The sequence below is a fragment of the Prunus mume genome, linkage group LG7, assembly GCF_029339155.1.
Source record: "Prunus mume cultivar Tortuosa linkage group LG7, ASM2933915v1, whole genome shotgun sequence".
In the NCBI taxonomy this organism is placed as follows: domain Eukaryota; kingdom Viridiplantae; phylum Streptophyta; class Magnoliopsida; order Rosales; family Rosaceae; genus Prunus; species Prunus mume.
This window is the reverse complement of record NC_142704.1, coordinates 19198786-19217836: the sequence shown is the minus strand read 5'-3', so window position 1 is coordinate 19217836 and position 19051 is coordinate 19198786. Positions and strand designations below refer to the sequence as shown.

General features: G+C 39.6%; 2 protein-coding genes and 1 pseudogene across 2 annotated transcripts; all 3 read left to right on the top strand.

Annotated features, from left to right (window-relative positions):
- Window positions 1–2333: 2333 nt before the first annotated feature.
- LOC103344194 (flavonoid 3'-monooxygenase CYP75B137-like) lies at window positions 2334–6278 on the top strand. Its single transcript, XM_089042025.1, has 2 exons — window positions 2334–3481; window positions 5552–6278. Exons 1-2 carry the CDS (start codon window positions 3137–3139, stop codon window positions 6170–6172), a joined length of 966 nt encoding a protein of 321 aa, XP_088898151.1. The 5' UTR covers window positions 2334–3136; the 3' UTR covers window positions 6173–6278.
- An 801-nt stretch (window positions 6279–7079) lies between these two features.
- On the top strand, window positions 7080–9514 carry LOC103337302 (labd-13Z-ene-9,15,16-triol synthase, chloroplastic pseudogene; annotated as a pseudogene).
- Window positions 9515–10606: 1092 nt separating this feature from the next.
- LOC148915667 (uncharacterized) lies at window positions 10607–10981 on the top strand. The gene has a single exon (XM_089041974.1). It carries the CDS (start codon window positions 10607–10609, stop codon window positions 10979–10981), a length of 375 nt encoding a protein of 124 aa, XP_088898100.1.
- The last annotated feature ends 8070 nt before the right edge of the window (window positions 10982–19051 follow it).

Genomic DNA, 19051 nt, shown 5'->3' with positions numbered 1-19051 from the left:
CAAATGCAAGAAATATTAAAAAGAATATTGGAAATGCAAGAAACATAAATAAAAAATAAAAAAAGTCAAAATGCAAGAAACATTAAAAAAAGAATATTGGAAATGCAAGAAACATTACAAATAATTAGGACATTAAATTTAATAAAACGGAAATTACAAATAATTTACATCATTGCCAAGATTTTTGCCGCTTCGATGGTTGTCCCTTGCTTTTGCCAACTCATCTCTCTATTTCTCCAACTCTTTATTCAAAATTTTCCATCTACTACCCAAGGCCATTTTCGTACGAGTCGAACCCGATCTTTCACAAAATACGGCATGAATTTTTTTCTACATATCACAGAATTTCATCTCATTGCCCGTGACCGGACAATGAATGACTTTGACCCAACACTCACACAATAGAACATCATCCATGGTTGTCCACGTTCCTCCGGCTTCGATGGAAGATGTCATAAGATGGTGAATAAAAATGAAAATTGAAAGTGAAGAAAATTTTGTAGAAAGTGAAAAATAATAGGAGAAGAAAATGTATGAGGATTTGGTGTTGAAAGTGAACAACATTAGTAAGTATTTATAGAAAAAAAATTCCATAATTTTTTGGTAATTTTTTTTTAAAAAATTCAATTTTTTTTCCTGCATTTATTACAAAAAAAGGCGCTTGTTGGATTTAAAAGATCAGCGACTGTAACGCGCCACATGGCTTGTTAGCATGGACGATAAGGTTACTGGGCGCCATTGGCTCCATCCTGGTTCCACTGGGTTGGTTTGGCAAGGGGGACTCAGAGCTGCCTCGCAAGCTTGGCCCACCGTGACCGCCTCGCTAGTGCCACGTCGCAGAACTCCACCTACCACCATGGAGGCTACATAATACCAAAAGGTTCAAGTGTTTTTCTAAACATCTGGGCCAATCAAAGAGACCCAAGTGTTAAGATTTCAGAGGACGGATTTTCCCACCACAAGAACATCTGATATCGCCCCCAACTTAACCACCGCTTAGTGAGGTGGGTCTTATACAAAAGGCCTTGATGTTATTAGAGGAACCATTTAGTATATGAGACTTTCTATTTGTTAAGTTTCCGATGCGACTCCAGTATTCTTCAATACTCTCACGTGGACCACTTTTATTGACCACACGCAATTAATTCCACATCACCAACCTTTTATTATTTATTTATTTATTTATTTATTTTAATAAATTTGGGTTTTGTTTGATTTTGATTCAATTTGGGGTTTTTTTTTTGTTTGATTTCAGTTTGTTTTTTATTTGGGTTTAATCGGGCCTAGTCAACCAACCTAACTCGATACTATGTTAAGATTTCAAAGACGCAATCGCCCACTATCTCTGGAAGTTTGATCGAAATTCAAGAACCTCATTCCCACACGGTAGAAAGTAGCATTGCGTTTATAGCCAAGGCACACTTAATAAAATAAGAGGCTGTGAAAGCAATTTAAGCCAAAATGATTGCTTTGAATATTATATAAAAATATATAATATTTAATGGTCAAAAAGATGGGCCTTGGGCCTTGGGGCACTTTCAGATTTAAAATTATTTTTTGGGTTTCGAATTAATAATTTTTTTATTAATTCGGATTAGTTTCATTAACTGTTTTCTAACAATTGTGACTCTTCTGATAAGGTTTCAGAAGTTTATTTAAATCAAATAAGACCTCATACGTTCAATATAGAAAAAGCATTCACAAGCATCTCATCTTGTCTGAGAGGAAAACAAACAACATTCGCCAGATTCTAAGTCCGAGTGCTAGGGCTTAGAATACAGATAGTTGAATTCTGGGAGGCAGTCACCTGTAGAACTTCAAGCACCTAGAAGGGGTGAAATTATGCTTTAGGACATTGTATCAAACTGCAAGCCCTATCTCGAGTTCAAGTCAGTTTCATTTATTGTTTATATATTGTATTCTGTATTACAGTTTATTATAAATTCTATTTATATAATTGTTTTAATTAGTCACTGATTGTTGTTTTTCCAACACTACCAACAACACCGATATTGTCCTCAACTTAACCACCTACAAAGCCCAATAGGTGTGAGGTTTTATCACAAAAAGTCTTGTGTTATTGGAAATAACCATTTATTATACGGACTTTCTATTTTCTTAAGTTTCCAATGTGGGACTCGTGTATTCTTCAACACCAAGTATGTGGGAAAGTCCCATCAAAATGAGGGGCTACAGATACATAAAATAGGAAAAATGATGCCACGACAAATATATAAAATAATTGAGCAAGGATTAATGGAAAAGTTAATCACTATCTTGCCAATTTCCTTAAATCATGTGGTTTTCTTTTAATCAACAAAAAATTATTACTAAATAAAGAGGTAGTTGATTGCATTGCAATTTGCAACCGTGCTTTAGGTTCAACTTGCATGCAAAAATATGTGGTCTAAATTAAAACCACCGCATTGGTAGCCCCCACTGAGTTAATCGTACGCTGGATATTCACTAGCAACACACTGAGTCCTTCCCCCCTTCTCCCTTTATTTCTTCACACAAAACTCAAATCCCAATTTGAAGCTTACCATGAATTGGTTCAAAACTAGTACCAGAAATTATGAGAGTTGGCTTCTTCTCTACACTCTCTCAGCCATTTTCGCAAGCACCTGGTGTGCATGGCTGTGCATGAAAAAGTCCCGTAACAAAATCCCACCTTTGCCCCCAGGCCCATTGGGCATGCCCTTACTCGGTAACCTTCTCTCTCTCGACCCAGAACTCCACTCCTACTTCGCCCGCCTGGCCCACACCTATGGCCCAATCTTCAAGCTCCGCCTCGGCGCCATGACCTGCGTCGTCATCAACTCCCCCCTTCCTCCGCCCGCGAGGTCCTCAAAGACCGTGACGTTACCTTCGCCAACCGTGACGTCCCCGTAGCTGCCCGGATCGCCTTCTACGGAGGGGCCGACGTCGTGTGGACCCCGCACAGGCCGGAGTGGCGGATGCTGAGAAAGGTCTCCATCCTGAAGATGCTCGGCGGCGCCGCGCTGGACTGGTTCCAATCGATCCGCCAAAACCAGGTCCGAAAGACGGTCAGGTACTTGTACGGTCGGGCCGGGTCGCCCGTAAACGTGGGCGAGCAGATCTTCCTGACGTCGCTTAACGTCATCTCTAACATGATATGTGGCGGCTGCATCGCGGCGGAGGACGGGAAGAGAGGGCCGGGCCTGGGGCGGAGTTTCGGAAAGTGGTGTCGGAGATAACAGGGCTCATAGGTCGGCCAAATGTTTCGGATTTTTTTCCGGGTTTGGGTCAGTTCGATTTGCAGGGTATAAAGAAGCAGATGGAGGGGCTGGTCCGGAGGTTTGATGGGATATTTGAGCAGATGATTGATCGACGGCTGAAGATGGAGGAGGAAGGCGCGAAAGAGAGTCAAGGTTTTTTGACTTTTTTGTTGAAATTGAAAGAGGAGGGAGGAGATTCCAAGACGCCTCTAACCATGACTCACCTCAAAGCTCTGCTCATGGTATGTGAACTACTAGATATTGAATTTATATGACTTGATGATCAAATAGACCTAGATGAACTATTTCGTAATGGATAACAACATATAAGTGATATTATATAATAGTTTTTTGAGTTTTTCCGTATGATTTTTCAATTTTGGGAAAATTTTAACATAATGAATCATCAGGCATGTTTAAAATTTTCAATGAGTTTTCAAAACTTTCCAAAAATATTCCAAAATATGTGAGTTCCGAAATTTTCCTATAATTCCAAAATCTGAAGCCTGAATTGGAATGGATGAAATTCAATTTTTTGAAATGGAATTGGAAAAGAATTTTCATTCCGAATTTTTTTTTTTGGAATGGAATTGGAATCCCCTGATTCCAGCCCTACACCCGACCCAACCCCTTACCATGCTCTCTCTCTCTCTCTCTCTCTCTCTCTCTCTCTCTCTCACACACAACTGAAAGGTCTCTGGAACCCATGGAAGCACATGCAACATATCTTTTTTTTTTTTGAAAGGAAAGACTTCATTCAATTAATCAACATGACAAAGGAATGTCGGCATGGGTAGTATGGCCTCATTAAAACCTCCCTAAAGAAAACCCGATGGGAAAAACTTCAGGGGAGGAAAAAGAGTGCCACATATGCCCGACTACACATGAAGATATTAAATCAAACGACAGTAGGCTCGTGCCAATCATCATAAACAGCATCCATAAGCCACAAAGGACCCACATCCAACCAGAGCGACTTTGATCGCGAGATCAGCGGCAATGCGATGGGCAGCCTTGTTCGCTTACGCAGGAACATGTCGAACAGCGAGACGCTGACCGACTGTATACGCCGTGACCCATCCACCTGACTTCCTCAGCAGTTAAGGCATTCCTCCTCACTGTTGACCATAGAAACTGCCTGCAAGGAATCAGATTCAATCTCCAGAGGCGGTAGAGACACATCCAACGCAAAAGAGATTCCAACTTTAAGAGCATACACCTCTGTTGCTAGTACAGAGATCCGACTTGGTGCCCGCATAGCTAGAGCCCCAACCAGATTTCCATGAGAGTCACGGACGATGGCACCAGCTCCCCTAGCTCCCGTCTCCATGTCAGTGGCCCCATCCACGTTCAACTTGAAACAATTACCCGTAGGAGGCCTCCATTTAATATCAAAGGGTTATAGTTGGGTTTTATGTCCAACTATAAAATAAAGTTTTAATTGTTTTTAAAATTGATACATGGAAAATTTTAATTAGGAGTATTATAAGCTGACGTGGTGATACGGTACTATTCTATAATTTCTCATGTGGAAGGAGATATAAGGATTGATACATAAAATAACTTTTTATTTGATTGATAATCATATAAAGCATAAGATATTTTGGCCATTTGCATCAAGCTCAAACTTCCTTTTTGCATGCATGCTCCTCCAGAACCACACACTATGATAAGAGGTAAAAAATGATTGGCAGCATACTCGCCCAAACTTATGATTGTTAGTTTTCCCAATTTCTCATCCAGATTAACTTAACTTTTTGAGAAAAATATTATGTTGTCATTTTTTTTTTTGGCTTTGATTTGTAGTAGTTTTAGGGGGTATTCAATTGGGATTTGAAAACATTATTTTGGGATAATTATTAGTTTTTCCTTTGAAGTATCAAAGAAATAAAATATAATTTTTAAGGATTATAGTTGGAATATTTTGAAAATGACTTGGTGTAGTGAGCAACTTTTATAATAAATCCAAGCTTCCTTTAAGTGCGACAACAATGGGGGGAAGGTATAGTTTAAAAACACAATAATGGTACAATGAGTAATTGAGTGTCCATAACAAATTTTAGGGTACTAGAATTAGGATGTGTCCATAACAAATTTTAGGATAAGAGAATCTTACGGTACCAAATTTTAGACAAATTAATGTGATCATTGAGTTCAATTCACAATCTCCTGAAATCTTAGGGTACCAAAAAGATTAGCAAAATAATAATGTGCCTTGTGGAGTGTAAGCATATATATCTTTCTCTTGTTTCATGTGAATTGTAAACAAACTATCACATTAACATGATGTTTAACAATATGATTGAGGGCAGGATATGATGCTTGGTGGGACTGACACATCCTCCAACACAGCTGAGTTTGCATTTGCTGAAACCATGAACAAACCAGTGGTGATGGGAAAAGCCAAGCAAGAATTGGACGATGTAGTTGGCAAAGGCAACATTGTACAAGAAACTCATATTTCCAAATTACCATACTTACAAGCTGTAGTGAAAGAAACTCTACGCCTGCACCCAGTCCTGCCACTTTTAATCCCTCACTGCCCAAGTGAAACATGCACATTGGGAGGCTACACCATTCCAAAGGGTTCTAGGGTTCTTGTTAATGCATGGGCTATTCATAGGGACCCTTCTAACTGGGAAAACCCATTGGATTTTGATCCAGACAGGTTCTTGCATGGCAAATGGGACTATAGTGGACGTGACTTCAACTATTTACCATTCGGGTCAGGCAGAAGAATATGTGTTGGGACAGCAATGGCTGAGAGGATGATGGTGTATACACTTGCTACACTCTTGCATTCCTTTGACTGGAAATTGCCACAGGGGGATGAGCTGGATCTTTCAGAGAAGTTTGGGATTGTGATGAAGAGGAAGATACCTCTGGTTCTCATCCCAACTCCAAGGCTATCGGAGCCAGCACTCTATGAGTAGCCTACAATATTTAAAGATGTTAATCCTTTTGATGATTGAAGTTGTACTTAAACTACGGTTTATATGAACTTGATCAATAATTAAGATTAGCAACTTGACCGTCTAACATCGAGAACTAATTCAAATTTTATTTCCTCTCTCGAAAATTCATGTATAGCATTGGTAATGGAAAGCCTCAAGGCCTATGAGCTTCTACACATACCAAAGAATTATTGATCCCAATGATAAATGAGCACATGTATATCCGGAACTAGGCACAAAAGTCAAGATAAAACACTCGAATTTGTTGATGTTAAGAATATTCAGATTATGTAGGCATATCATTTCATATCGATCTTGTCAGTTGGGCTGCTATAGGCACGTGGCAATCGTAAATGTGGCCTCGCTATAAAGAAACAGATTTATCTGCAGTTCAAAGAATCAACACACCGCCATAAATCGAATAATGGTCCTAATTTTAATAAATAAATAAATAAAAATATACAAATAATGCCAGAAATATTTATGTAGCCGATCTAGCTAACCTCCACCAAACTTTCAGATATTGACCATAACTATTTGGCACTTGTGATTATTATTCATCTTTTCCTAGAAAGTCTTATCTGAATCATTAAAACCATTTCTGTCTGATATACAGCACTTATCTGAAATTTTTAACCATTATTTTATCCGGTGGAGTTGAAAATAAAAACAAAAAGTTCCTATATGTGTGTGTGTGTGTGTTGGGACCTTTCATTTAGAAAAAACCAATTAAAATGTTGAAGACAATGTGGTCACCATTTTGGGATGTTGTTGCTAGCATTGAGAAAGATGAAGCAGTCTTCATCTTTCTCACCCATTTAGCCCTACTGTTTACTCTCTTCTGGTTCCTGTTGCCTTGGAAAAAGTCAAGGAAACCAACCCTCCAATGCCACCAGGCCCTTGTGGCGTTCCCCTGCTAGGGTACCTTCCCTTTCTAGGCCCCAACCTTCACCACGACTTCACAAAGTTGGCAAAAACCTACGGCCCTATTTACAAGCTAAAACTTGGTAGCAAACTATGCTTTGTGATCACATCACCAACTCTTGTCAAACAAGTGGTTCGTGACCACGACACCATATTTTCCAACCGTGATGCTACTGTTGCTGCACAGGTTGCATCATACGGTGGCATCGACATAGCGTTTGGAACGTATGGGCCGGATTGGAGGCGGTTGCGCAAGGTGTTCGTGAGCCACATGCTGAGCAATGCCAACATTGATGCTTGCTATGCTCTGAGGAAAGAAGAGGTTCACAAGTCTCTGAATTATATTCATGGCAAAGCTGGCAGCGCAGTTGATTTGGGGGAGGTGGCATTTTTGACCAGCATCAACACACTCAAGCGCATGATATGGGGAGGGACGCTGCAGGAAGAGAAGGGAGCAACTGATATTGGGATTGAGTTTCGGAAGGTGGTGACAGAAATTATGGGGTTGCTTGCAAAGCCGAACGTTTCAGACTTTTTTCCTGTGCTTGCCAGGTTTGATATACAAGGGATTAGGAGGCAACAACAGAAGGCTATTTCTGTCACTGAAAAGATCTTCACTTCTGCCATCGAAATCCAGATGAGTATGCCTCCAGCCGAAAATGAGGGGCTTGAACAAAAACATGGAAGGAAGGACTTGTTGCAGTTCCTCTTGGAGCATAATAAAGATAGTGCAACACCGCTTACAATGCAAGAACTCTTGGCCTTGCTCACGGTACGTGTACAAGATCCATAGATTTTTTTCTTTTTTTGGTGGAGACAAGATCCATTTCTTTTTCTTCTTTTGGTAGAGAAGATCCATAACTCAGTTCGTGCTTCCAGGTTTACAAAAATGTTATTTTAATAGTATATTTAGTTAAATCCCTTCAAATTCATTTTTTCTCACCTACAACTCATTTCTTTATTTTCCTCTGAATAAAACCCTTTTTTTTTTAATAAATAAAACTCAATGACTAGGATCTAACTCAACAAGTGTAAGATCTGATTTATTGTACTTTTTTGGTTGAAATTTGAGGGATTTTTTATTAGTAGAAATTTTAAGGATTTTTTATTATAAATTTTCAGGATTAGAGGGAATGCCCAATAAAAAAAAAGGAGTAATTGATATGCTATAAATCAGGAAGTATTAATTAGAAATGAAGGAGTTATTTGAAGTCTAATGGCAAGCAATGTAAATATGTAGGAGTATTATGACCTTTTATATTTTACAGGGCATTTCAGTTTGAATTTGAGTTATTTCAAAATTGTGTCGATTATTACTATTTCAGTTAAAAAAACAGTTGTTGTATGGGCCTCTATTATCAAAGGAGACATAGGGGCCTATATAAGACCAGACCTTATTTTAACTTATCTTGTCAAGCTAGGAACTATATACATTCAATCTACTTAAAGCATCTTATATTGTGAGACTGTAAATTTGATATACACTATTAAAGTACGTTATATTGTTTGACTGTAAATTTGAATTATATATACATTCAACAAGATCAAACTTTTTCAGAGTGACTAACCAATTAGTGATTTCCAAAATAAGAAGAGGTGTGAAATTCGCATCCTGTTCCCTGGTTAATAAAAAAAAGTTTGATTATCTAGTATTGGCTACATAATGTATATGTGCACTCCTATATATTGAGTTGCTCTAAATTGTTTAATATATAGGACGTTATGGTGGGAGGAACTGACACCACCACAACAACAGTGGAATGGGTGATGACTGAACTGATGCAAAATCCAGATGAATTGAGAAAAGTTCAAGAAGAACTAACAGAGATTGTGGGGTTGAACACCTTGGTTGAAGAGTTTCATTTGCCCAAATTACATTACTTAGATGCTGTCATCAAGGAGACCTTCAGATTGCACCCAGCGCTGCCCCTGCTAGTTCCACGTTTGCCGACTCAATCTACCACCGTTGGAGGCTACAACATACCCAATGGTTCAAGTGTTTATCTGAACATCTGGGCCAATCAAAGAGACCCAAGTGTCTGGGACAGTCCCTGGAATTTAGGCCCAAGAGATTCCTAAACGACCAAAGCAAGTTTGATTACAAGGGCAATAGGTTTGAGTATCTTCCATTTGGGTCTGGCAGAAGAATATGTGCAGGGCTGCCCTTGGCAGAGAGGACGCTAATTTATGTGCTGGCTTGTTCTTGCATTCGTTTGAGTGGAGGTTGCCCTATGGAACAAATCTTGATCTTTCAGAGAGGTTTGGGGTTGTGACAAGGAAAATGACTCCATTAGTCGCCATTCCAACACCCAGGTTATCTAAACTGGAGCTCTATACCTAGATTAAGGTTCCTGTACCCCTAAAGGTGTGTGTTGTAAGAAAAATAAGTGGAGAAAGTATGGAAATAGAAAATTTTAATTAAAAATTTGCGTTATGTGGTTCAATCTTCTTCTTTTTTTGGTCAGGAAGATCAAATCTTCGATAGAAACACATGGGAAGGCTAGGACATACAAAAGCCAGAGCAACCGAGTAAGGAAGCTCAAAGGAAACAAACTAATCTGTGACATTACATGAACAAGAACAACGAGATTGTCCCAGATGGAGATATCAACAGATAAACCAAAGAAAATTTCACACCTAAATGCAATAAAGCACCGCACAACAACAAATTGAAACCAAAAAAGTTACAGAAAAAATAGAACCACACCACAGATCTACCACAAAAACCAGTAACTCTTAAAGCAGTCCAAAGGCACAAGAATAAGAACCAAGGAGCAGGAAGGAGGTGGTGCAGACCCCAGCCGGAGCGTTGCCGCGGCTCTACACACCTTCCAAGGGGCACGCGATAGATTGCGTTTTGGGTTGGCTGTTGTTGTTGAGAGTTAAGCTGCATACTAGTTTTGAATCAAGCTGCAGATGTTAATTCTGCAGATTGATAGTGAAGAGGATGAAGAAATCAAAGGAGCTGAAGAACTTTCCATTTATAGTAGTAGCCGTTATAGGTTATTACCAACGGCTAGTTTTCCTACTATTTTGGGAAACTCTACAGCTGTTCATTCTTAGCTGTCTTAGTCCTTTATGCTGTAACAATTTCTATCCTAGGTGTAAGAATCGTAGCCTCCAATGACCTTGAATGGCTGGAGATGAGTCCTTGTATCCTAGTTTTTAGGATTTGTTTTTGGCAGCTTGTGTCATGCTTATATTGTGTTTTTTTGGCTCTGATGCAATATAAGAAATACAGACAAAAAGCATTCTCATTCTCTCTGAGTTTTCTCTCCTCTGCATACGTTGCATATACTGGTTCTATTGGTTTCTGTGAATCAGGCACTAAAACCAGCAAACAAAATACCAAATTCTAACATGGTATCAGAGCTTCTGGTCTGATTTCAGAGAAGGGGCGTGAGCTGTGAGAAAGGGGGTTTTCCTGAAATCTCTATAAGGGATAAAGGTTGCTCTTTTATTGTGTGGTTCACTGAGACTCACATCAAAATGGTGGGTTCAAGTTCTGCAGGTGGAGATTTACGAACTCCACAGTTCAACGGCTCAAACTATGATTTTTGGTCAGTAAAAATGGAGACTATCCTCATAGCATATGATTTATGGGATGCAGTGGAGATTGGAATACAACCACAGCCGATTATTGAGCAGGAAGCAGGCTCTGAAGGCACTGGAGATGAAGAGAGTGAGGCTGAGCAAATCCCAGTGGAAGCACCTACTATCTCCAGAGAAGATAAGATCAAAAATGCCAAGGCTTTGAGTCTTATTCAAGGAGCACTGACAGATGAACTCTTTCCTCGCATCAGAAATGAGAAGACTGCAAAAAGGTGCTTGGGAAATTCTAAGAAGAGAGTTCAGAGGAGATAAAAAGGTAAGAGCTGTGAAATTACAAGCTATTAGAGCCTGATTTTGAATATTTGAGAATGAATGATGTTGAATCTTTGGATGACTACTTGGCTCGATTTTTTGAAACTGTAAACAACCTGAAATCTCTAGGAGAAGATGTAACAGAGAAAAGGATTGTCCAAAAATTGTTGATGAGTCTAAGTAGGAGGTACAAGTCCATAGTGTCAATCATTGAAGAAACCAGAGATCTTGACACTATTAGAGTTGAAGAAATTCTTGCATCTGTCAAGGTTTATGATAAGAGAGAGGATTTGCATGATGAAAGGGACAAATTGGCAGGAACTGAGAAAGCTTTTAGCAGTCTCAGAGTTGGAAATGATCAAGCTTCTGGAGCTAACAAAAGTTCTCAGGGAAAGCAAAATCAAAAATGGCAAGGACAAAACAAAAAAGGCTCAAATTGGTCTCAAGGTGGAAATTTTAACAACAATAATGGCTCTGGAGGGAATTGGAACAGCAGCTTCAATTCACAAAACAAGCAAGGGAGTAGTAGTCAAGGTGGTGTGAAACCACAGTGCCAAGTGTGTCAGAAATACCATTTTGGTATATGCAGATATAAGGGAAAACCCAAGTGTGGAAAGTGCAGTCGATTTGGTCATTTAACTAAGGACTGTGAAAGTGGTAAACAAGTTGCAAACTGTGCAAAAGAGGAAGAAGTAACCACAGGAACAATGTTCTATGCTTGTCATGCAAGCTCAATTGCATCAAGCAAGTCTGTGTGGTTTGTCGACAGTGCTTGCAGCAATCACATGACCTCTCAAGAGTCCTTGTTGATCAATCTTGATAGGTCAGTGACCTGCAAAGTGAAAATGGGCACTGGTGACCTTGTTCAAGCCACAGGAAAAGGGACACTAGTAGTTGAGACAAGAAAAGGGAGAAGATATATAAATAAGGTGCTGTTAGTCCCTGGTCTGGATGAGAATTTGTTGAGTGTAGGACAAATGATGGAGCATGGGTACTACATTCTATTTGGAGGAAACTATGCATTAATATGTGATGATAGCAGCCTTGATAATGTTGTTGCCAAAGTAGCAATGGCTGGAAATAGATGCTTTCCATTGTCTATGGAATCTATCTGCTCAATGGGAATGAAAGCAGCAGTACAAGTAGATCCATGGGTTTGGCATAGGAGATTGGGGCATTTGAACTTTGCAAGCATGAAAAAAATGCAGCAAACACAAATGGTGCTAGGCTTACCTGATTTCTCAGAAAAAGAAGGAGTATGTGAAGGCTGTGTGTATGGTAAAAGCCACAGAGAACCATTTGAAAATGAGAAGTCTTGGAGAGCTAAGCATCCACTTGAGTTGATACACACGGATGTATGTGGTCCAATGCAAAATGAGTCCATTGGAGGAAATAGATACTTCATCACATTCATTGATGACTATTCAAGAATGTGTTGGGTATATTTTCTCAGAAACAAGTCAAGTGTGATAAGTGTGTTCAAAAAGTTCAAAGCATTTGTTGAGCTACAAAGTGGATTCAACTTAAAGAAACTAAGAAGTGACAGAGGTGGAGAGTACACTTCACATGAATTCCTTGAGTTTTGCAGTGATCTTGGCATGGAGAGGCAACTGACTATTGCCTACTCACCTCAGCAAAATGGGGTTGCTGAGAGAAGAAACAGAACCATCTGTGAAATGGCAAGATCAATGATGACTGAAGAAAATCTCAGAAAGTTTTAGTAAGTAGTTGGTAACATTGTATCCGCAAAATGTGCTATACTTCACTGGCTGCATAAACTCCATTTGAAGCTTCTACAGAAGGAAACTGTGCAAAACACCTAAGAGTGTTTGAAGTATATGTTAAATACATTCCATCAAACCTTAGACAGAAGTTTGATGACAAAGCAAGCAAAGGAATTTTTATGGGTTATGGCAGCTGTGAGAAGGGTTACAGGGTCTATAATCTTCAAACTGAGAAGATTATACTCTCTAGAAGTGTTTTTTTTGATGAGAACAAATCCTGGAATTGGGAAAGCAAGCAAGATGAAACTGTCTCTGTGCCTCTCATCTTTGAAAATGGAAATTCTGAGATAGCTAAAACAGAAGCAGCCTCTCATGAAACTCACAGATTGATTCACCAAATCTGAATCAATTAATCTCAGATGATGAACATGTCTCTGAGAGAAATGGCAATGCAACCAGCAAGGGTCAACTCCAAGCAATACACCAGTGAAGCTGAGAAGTTTGGAGGACATTTATGCAAGATGTCACATGACCATCATTGAACCTGAAACTTACTATGAAGCTGTTGAAGACAAAGCATGGAAGGAAGCAATGGATGCTAAGATAGAAACTATTGAAAAGAATGGAACTTGGGAGCTAGTGGAAAGGCCTATAGATAAACCAGTCTAGGAGTCAAATGGGTGTTCAAAACCAAGCTGAATCTTGATGGGAAAGTCAAAACACAAGGCTAGGCTAGGCTAAAGGGTATGCCAAAAACCTGTATTGATTATAATGAAACCTTTGCCCCGGCAAGGTTAGATACAATCAGAACTTTGATTGCACTTGCAGCACAAAAGGGTTGGAAGTTGTTTCAATTAGATGTTAAGTCAGCCTTCTTGAATGGAGTACTTGAGGAGGAGGTTTATACTGAGCAACCAGAGGGGTTTGAAGGGAAAACAGCAAGTCATAAGGTCTATAAATTAAAGAAGACCCTCTATGGTTTGAAGCGTGCTCCCAAAGCTCGCATGTGAAATAGACACCTATCTAACTAGTCAATTATAACAACAAAGTATATGAATCCAGAAGGAAAATTGATCATTGTCTCTATATGTGTTGATGATATAGTTGCTCTAGTAATGTTGTCGTTGAGTAAGGACATGCAAAGTGTGAAATCTGTGACTCCCTCATCATCTGAATGGGAGTTCAACAAAAATGCATTATCATCAAGTATGCAAAGTCCTTGCTAGAATTTGGTCCAGGATTGTAAGAAGAATAATTCCTCTACCCACCGTGAAAGATTAAAGAAAGTTGATGGAAGTGATTTACTGATGAAGGTTTGTTTAGAAAATTGTTGGCTTATTGTATCTGATCGCAACCAGCCTCGATATAATGTTTGCAGCACGTTATCAAGATTCATGCACACCCCACAAAGAAGCACATGGAATTGCAAAAGGGTTCTTACATATCATTCGGCACTCACTATGGCATTGAATTTACAAGGGATAATAATGTCGCTCGCTGGCTTGTGACTGACAATGGGCAATGAAGATGATGAGAAGCACATCCGATATGCATTCGCTTTGGTAGTGGAGTCTTTCATGGGCTTCATACAAAACACAGCTTGCATTGTCAATCAGAGAAGCTTAATACGCTTAAAATGAGGCAACACCGCTATCTCGCTAAGGTTTGTGTTGATGATTTTGGTGAATGCAACCTGATGCAACACCATTGTTTTGTGACAACATGTCAGCAATATCAATTGTCAAAAATCCTGTTTTCCATCAAAAATAAGGCACATAAACCGAAGGTATCATTTCATAAGGGAAGCTTTACAAGAAGGTGATTGATATAAAATTCGCAGTATAAAGCAGTAGAATAGAAGAACAGTGATGTATATTTTTACAAAAGTCGCCAAAGATCCATTCAATTATTTGAGGTTGAAGCTTGGAGTTAAACCAGTAAGCAACTTAGGAGAGGCTGTTGAGAGTTAAGCTGCATACTAGTTTTGAATCAAGCTTTGCATATGTTAATCCTGCAGATTGATAGTGAAGAGGATGAAGAAATCAAAGGAGCTAAAGAACTTTCCGTTTATAGTAGTAGCCGTTATAGGTTATTACCAACGGCTAGTTTTCCTACTATTTTGGGAAACTCTACAGCTGTCATTCTTAGCTGTCTTAGTCCTTTATGTCAGAATAATTTCTATCCTAGGTGTAAGAATCGTAGCCTCCAATGACCTTGAATGGCTGGAGATGAGTCCTTGTATCCTAGTTTTTAGGATTTGTTTTTGGCAGCTTGTGTCATGCTTATATTGTGTTTTTTTGGCTCTGATGCAATATAAGATATATAGACAAAAGCCTTCTCATTCTCTCGAAGTTTTCCTCCTGCATACGCTGCATATATCTGGTTCTATTGGTTTCGTGAATCGTGCACTAAAACCAGCAAACAAAATACCAAATTCTAACAGTTGTATCCATGTGGTGAAGCCGGATCGAAGGTGTTGACCATCAACAACTCAAGAAATCGCAACTTCACCAAATTGTAGACAATTAGATTAGCAAATAAAAGACGAAGACCAAAGGATAACTCCGAGAGGAATAGAATGGTGGAGATATGAGGGATCTAATCAGATAGGAGGCATAAAGCCTCCTAAACAAGCAAGGTAAGCTCAACACGCCACCCGCTTCTCAACCAAAAATGGGGACACTAAATGCCCGAGAGGAGACTCAAAGAACAACAAAAACACAAAGAATGGGTGAGGAGGAGGGGGGGGAGGGGAAGGGGGAGGAAATTGTTGAAGTGAGCTATCCTAATTAATCAAGGATGTACTTTCTCATTTTATATAATTGATATATTCTTGTATAATTAGGAGATATTCTCACAATTGTTTACTCTATCTATTTCCTATATATACCTCTTTATAGAGAAGAATACATTAAACCTATAGTATTCAAACCATATTCATATTTTAGCATGGTATCAGAGCAATTGATCCAAGGTTGTCTCTAAACCCTAAAATTCAAACCCAAAACCTGAATCAAATTCTTCAAATCCAAATCTTACACCTCTAAAATCAAATCCTCTTATCAAACTCCTTAAACACACACCTCTCAAATCAAATTCCTAAATCAAATTCACACATCAAATTCCTCAAATCAAATTCTCAAATCAGCTCCTTAACCACAAAAACACACTCATATCAAATCTTACTTCCGTTGGGATGTCAGAACCCCCTACGATTCACTTCTTCCTTACAGACTCACGTACATGCTCACTCCCACCAATCACCTATGGACTGCGTTTCATCGCCACCACCAAAGGTTTCACTTTTCATACATCTTCTCCAAAGCCAACATGGATTATTGACCCGGGTGCTATGGATCACATGGCATTTGATCCTAACCAACATCTAAGTCGCAAATCAACCACTCCGTTGGTAGTGTCTAATGCTAATAGTACCCCCTCCCATTTGGTTGGGGAGGGCTCTTTATCTCTCTATCTAACTCTGTACATCAGGATTCTATATTGCTTGTTCCCTCATTAGAACATAACTTGTTGTCTATTGCACAACTTACTACTACTTTGGGGTGTACTATAACATTTTGGCTGAATCATTGTGTTTTTCAGGACATCCTCACGGGGAAAATGATTGGTTGTGGTACTAGGCGGGGCAAACTCTACTATTTGGATTGGGCACCGAATAGTGAGACCAAGGTTAGTCAAACTTTCACAACCAGTGGAGCTAGTTCTGAGAGGCAGAGAGACAAAGTTTAGTTATGGCATAAACGTCTTAGGCATGCCTCGTTTGGTTATCTGAAGAAGTTTTTTCCATCATTATTTTTCACCTTTGATGTTTCCAGCTTCTAGTGTGATACGTGTGAATTGGATAAGAGTCATTGTGTTCGTTCCCCTCAAGTACAAATAAAAGTTTGGTTCTGTTTTCCCTTATCCATTCTAATGTTTGGGGCCATGCTCAAATCGCTACTCAGGCTAGAGCTTGATGGTTTGTCACTTTCATTGATGACTGCATCCAAATGACCTATGTTTTCCTTCTACAAACCAAAGGGGAGTCAGTTTAACGTTTCGATAATTCCATAAAATGGTAGCGACTCAATTTCATGTCCGAATACAAGTGTTCTTCTTCTGACAATAGCAGAGAATTTCTTAATCATGATCTCAAACAATTCTTATAGGATCATGAAATCATACATCAACACTCTTATCCATATACTCCCAAACAAAATGGGGTGGCTAAGCGACAAAACAGACATTTATTGGGAGTCGTTGGTGCATTTTTATTTGGTGCCAACATGCCTCGCCCTTTTTTGGGTGAGGGCGTCCTCTCTGCAGCTTAACTTATAAATAGGTTCCTCCAGTATCTTGAATTTCCAAATTCCTCTTCAAACACTTCACCATCATCTCCAAATACCTACCGCCTTAAACCTTGAACCACGGATTTTCGGCCGTGTTGTATTCGTACACTTATATGATCACAAACACAACAAATTGGATCCTCGCAAAAGTGTGTTTTCATTAGCTATGCCCCTCATCGAAAGGCCATCGATGTTATCACCCTCTAAGTCAGAAGGTATATACCATAGATGTAGTATTCTGAAAATACAATAGATATTTTTCAAAAGCACAAAAGGAGAATCTACAGCCAAACACGCCAACTTTTTTGGACTTTTTCACAACATAAGAAATTCAACATCAAAGCGACCGGTCGTCCCCCTTTATTCCTTCACAGGCGGAGCCACTATGTCCAAACGATTGGTCATTTTATCCTCTTTTGTCGAACATTGAGCCTATGTCGCCAGTGGAAAATTGTAACATCCCACATTGACCAAAGGAGAGGGGGTGATGTGTCTTATATGTACATGCCCGCCTCCATCTAGCACGAGGCCTTTTGGGAGCTCACTGGCTCGAAGTCATGGGAACTCAACTTAAGCGAGTTGGTGCTGGAGCAATCCCAAGATAGGTGACCCACTGGGAAGTTGCTCATGAGTTCCCAGAAACAAAACCTTAAGGGCAGAGAGAAGGGCCCAAAGCAAACAATATCATGTTACGGTGGAGCCGATCCCGAGATGTGACAATTTGGTATCAAAGCCACTCTAATGTGTGGTGCAAGTGTGCCAACGAGGACGTCGGGCCCCTAAGGGGGGTGGATTGTAACATCTAACATCGACCAACGGAGATGGAGTGATGTGCCATATATGTACATATCCACCTCCATCTAACATGAGGCCTTTTGGGAGCTCACTAGCTTCGGAGTCATGAGAACTCCGAAGTTAAACGACTTGAGGCGGAGCAATCCCGGGATGGGTGACCCATTTGGAAGTTGCTCGTGAATTCCCGAAACAAAGCCGTGAGGGCAGAGAGGGGGCCTAAAGCGGACAATATCGTGTTACAGTGGAGTCGATCTCAGGATGTGACAAAAACGACCAATCGACTCCATGCTACCAAAATCTAGAGGAGGAAGTTGAACTATTTTCTGAGCTTTTGCCCGCACCAAACCCGCCTTCAGCTCTAGTACTACACTAATCACCTTCTAAGGAAGTCATTCAGGTAACATCTCCCTCTAAAACTGATAACGCTAATGAAATATATCATGATGATTTGATTTCAGAAAGCGTAAAGGACATAGATACCTTTATATATCAGCTTGATGTTAAAAATGCCTTCTTATATGGAGATTTGGACGAAGATGTATCACCATGATGTAATATAGCCCTTGACAAGAAAAATCACGTTTGCGAGCTCAAAAAATCATTATATGGGTTAAAACAATCTCTCATGGTAAGGTTTGGCAGATTTATTAAGTCCATGAAGAATTTTGGATACACTCAAAGTAATTCAGATCATACCCTGTTCTTGAAGTGTGATGGAGGTGTAGGGGTCTTTTTGTTCCAAAGAATGACGAATGGGCTTGGGCTGCTGTGAGAAGAAAACAAACAAAATTCCCTGTTTGAGTTCAAGAACCAAGCTCCCAAAAAGTTTTTTGAAAAGTTTGCTAAAACTTTAGAAAAACCGCTTTCAGATTCTTTTCACTAATAACCAAACAAACACAACAAATCGATGAATGGCTTGGCTTGAGGAGCTTGTGGCATGGGAGCTAAGCTTTCACAAGTTTAGCAATTTGAGAGAAAGAAAGCATGAGTTCCTTGCAGAATTAAAATGGGGTAGAAGAAAAATTAGGAGGATTTCTATCTTAGGAAAAGAAGAAAACAACGAGAGAAGTAGATTGGGTGGCTTGAGTAAACTCCAGTCGCTTGACAAAGCTTGGTCAGGCTCTGGATGATGATTTTGCTGGGTAGGAGAAGCTCCCTTTTATAGGCTAAAAAATCCTAATTTCATCTAACTTTTCTCTCCC

What these genes read in the sequence shown, in the direction of transcription:
- LOC103344194 (XM_089042025.1), top strand. Translation starts at nt 3,137, where the DNA reads ATGTGGCGGCTGCATCGCGGCGGAGGACGGGAAGAGAGGGCCGGGCCT. An exon ending in ACCTCAAAGCTCTGCTCATG is followed by an intron (nt 3,482 to 5,551) that starts GTATGTGAACTA and finishes GATTGAGGGCAG; the next exon opens with GATATGATGCTTGGTGGGAC.
- LOC148915667 (XM_089041974.1), top strand. Translation starts at nt 10,607, where the DNA reads ATGGTGGGTTCAAGTTCTGCAGGTGGAGATTTACGAACTCCACAGTTC.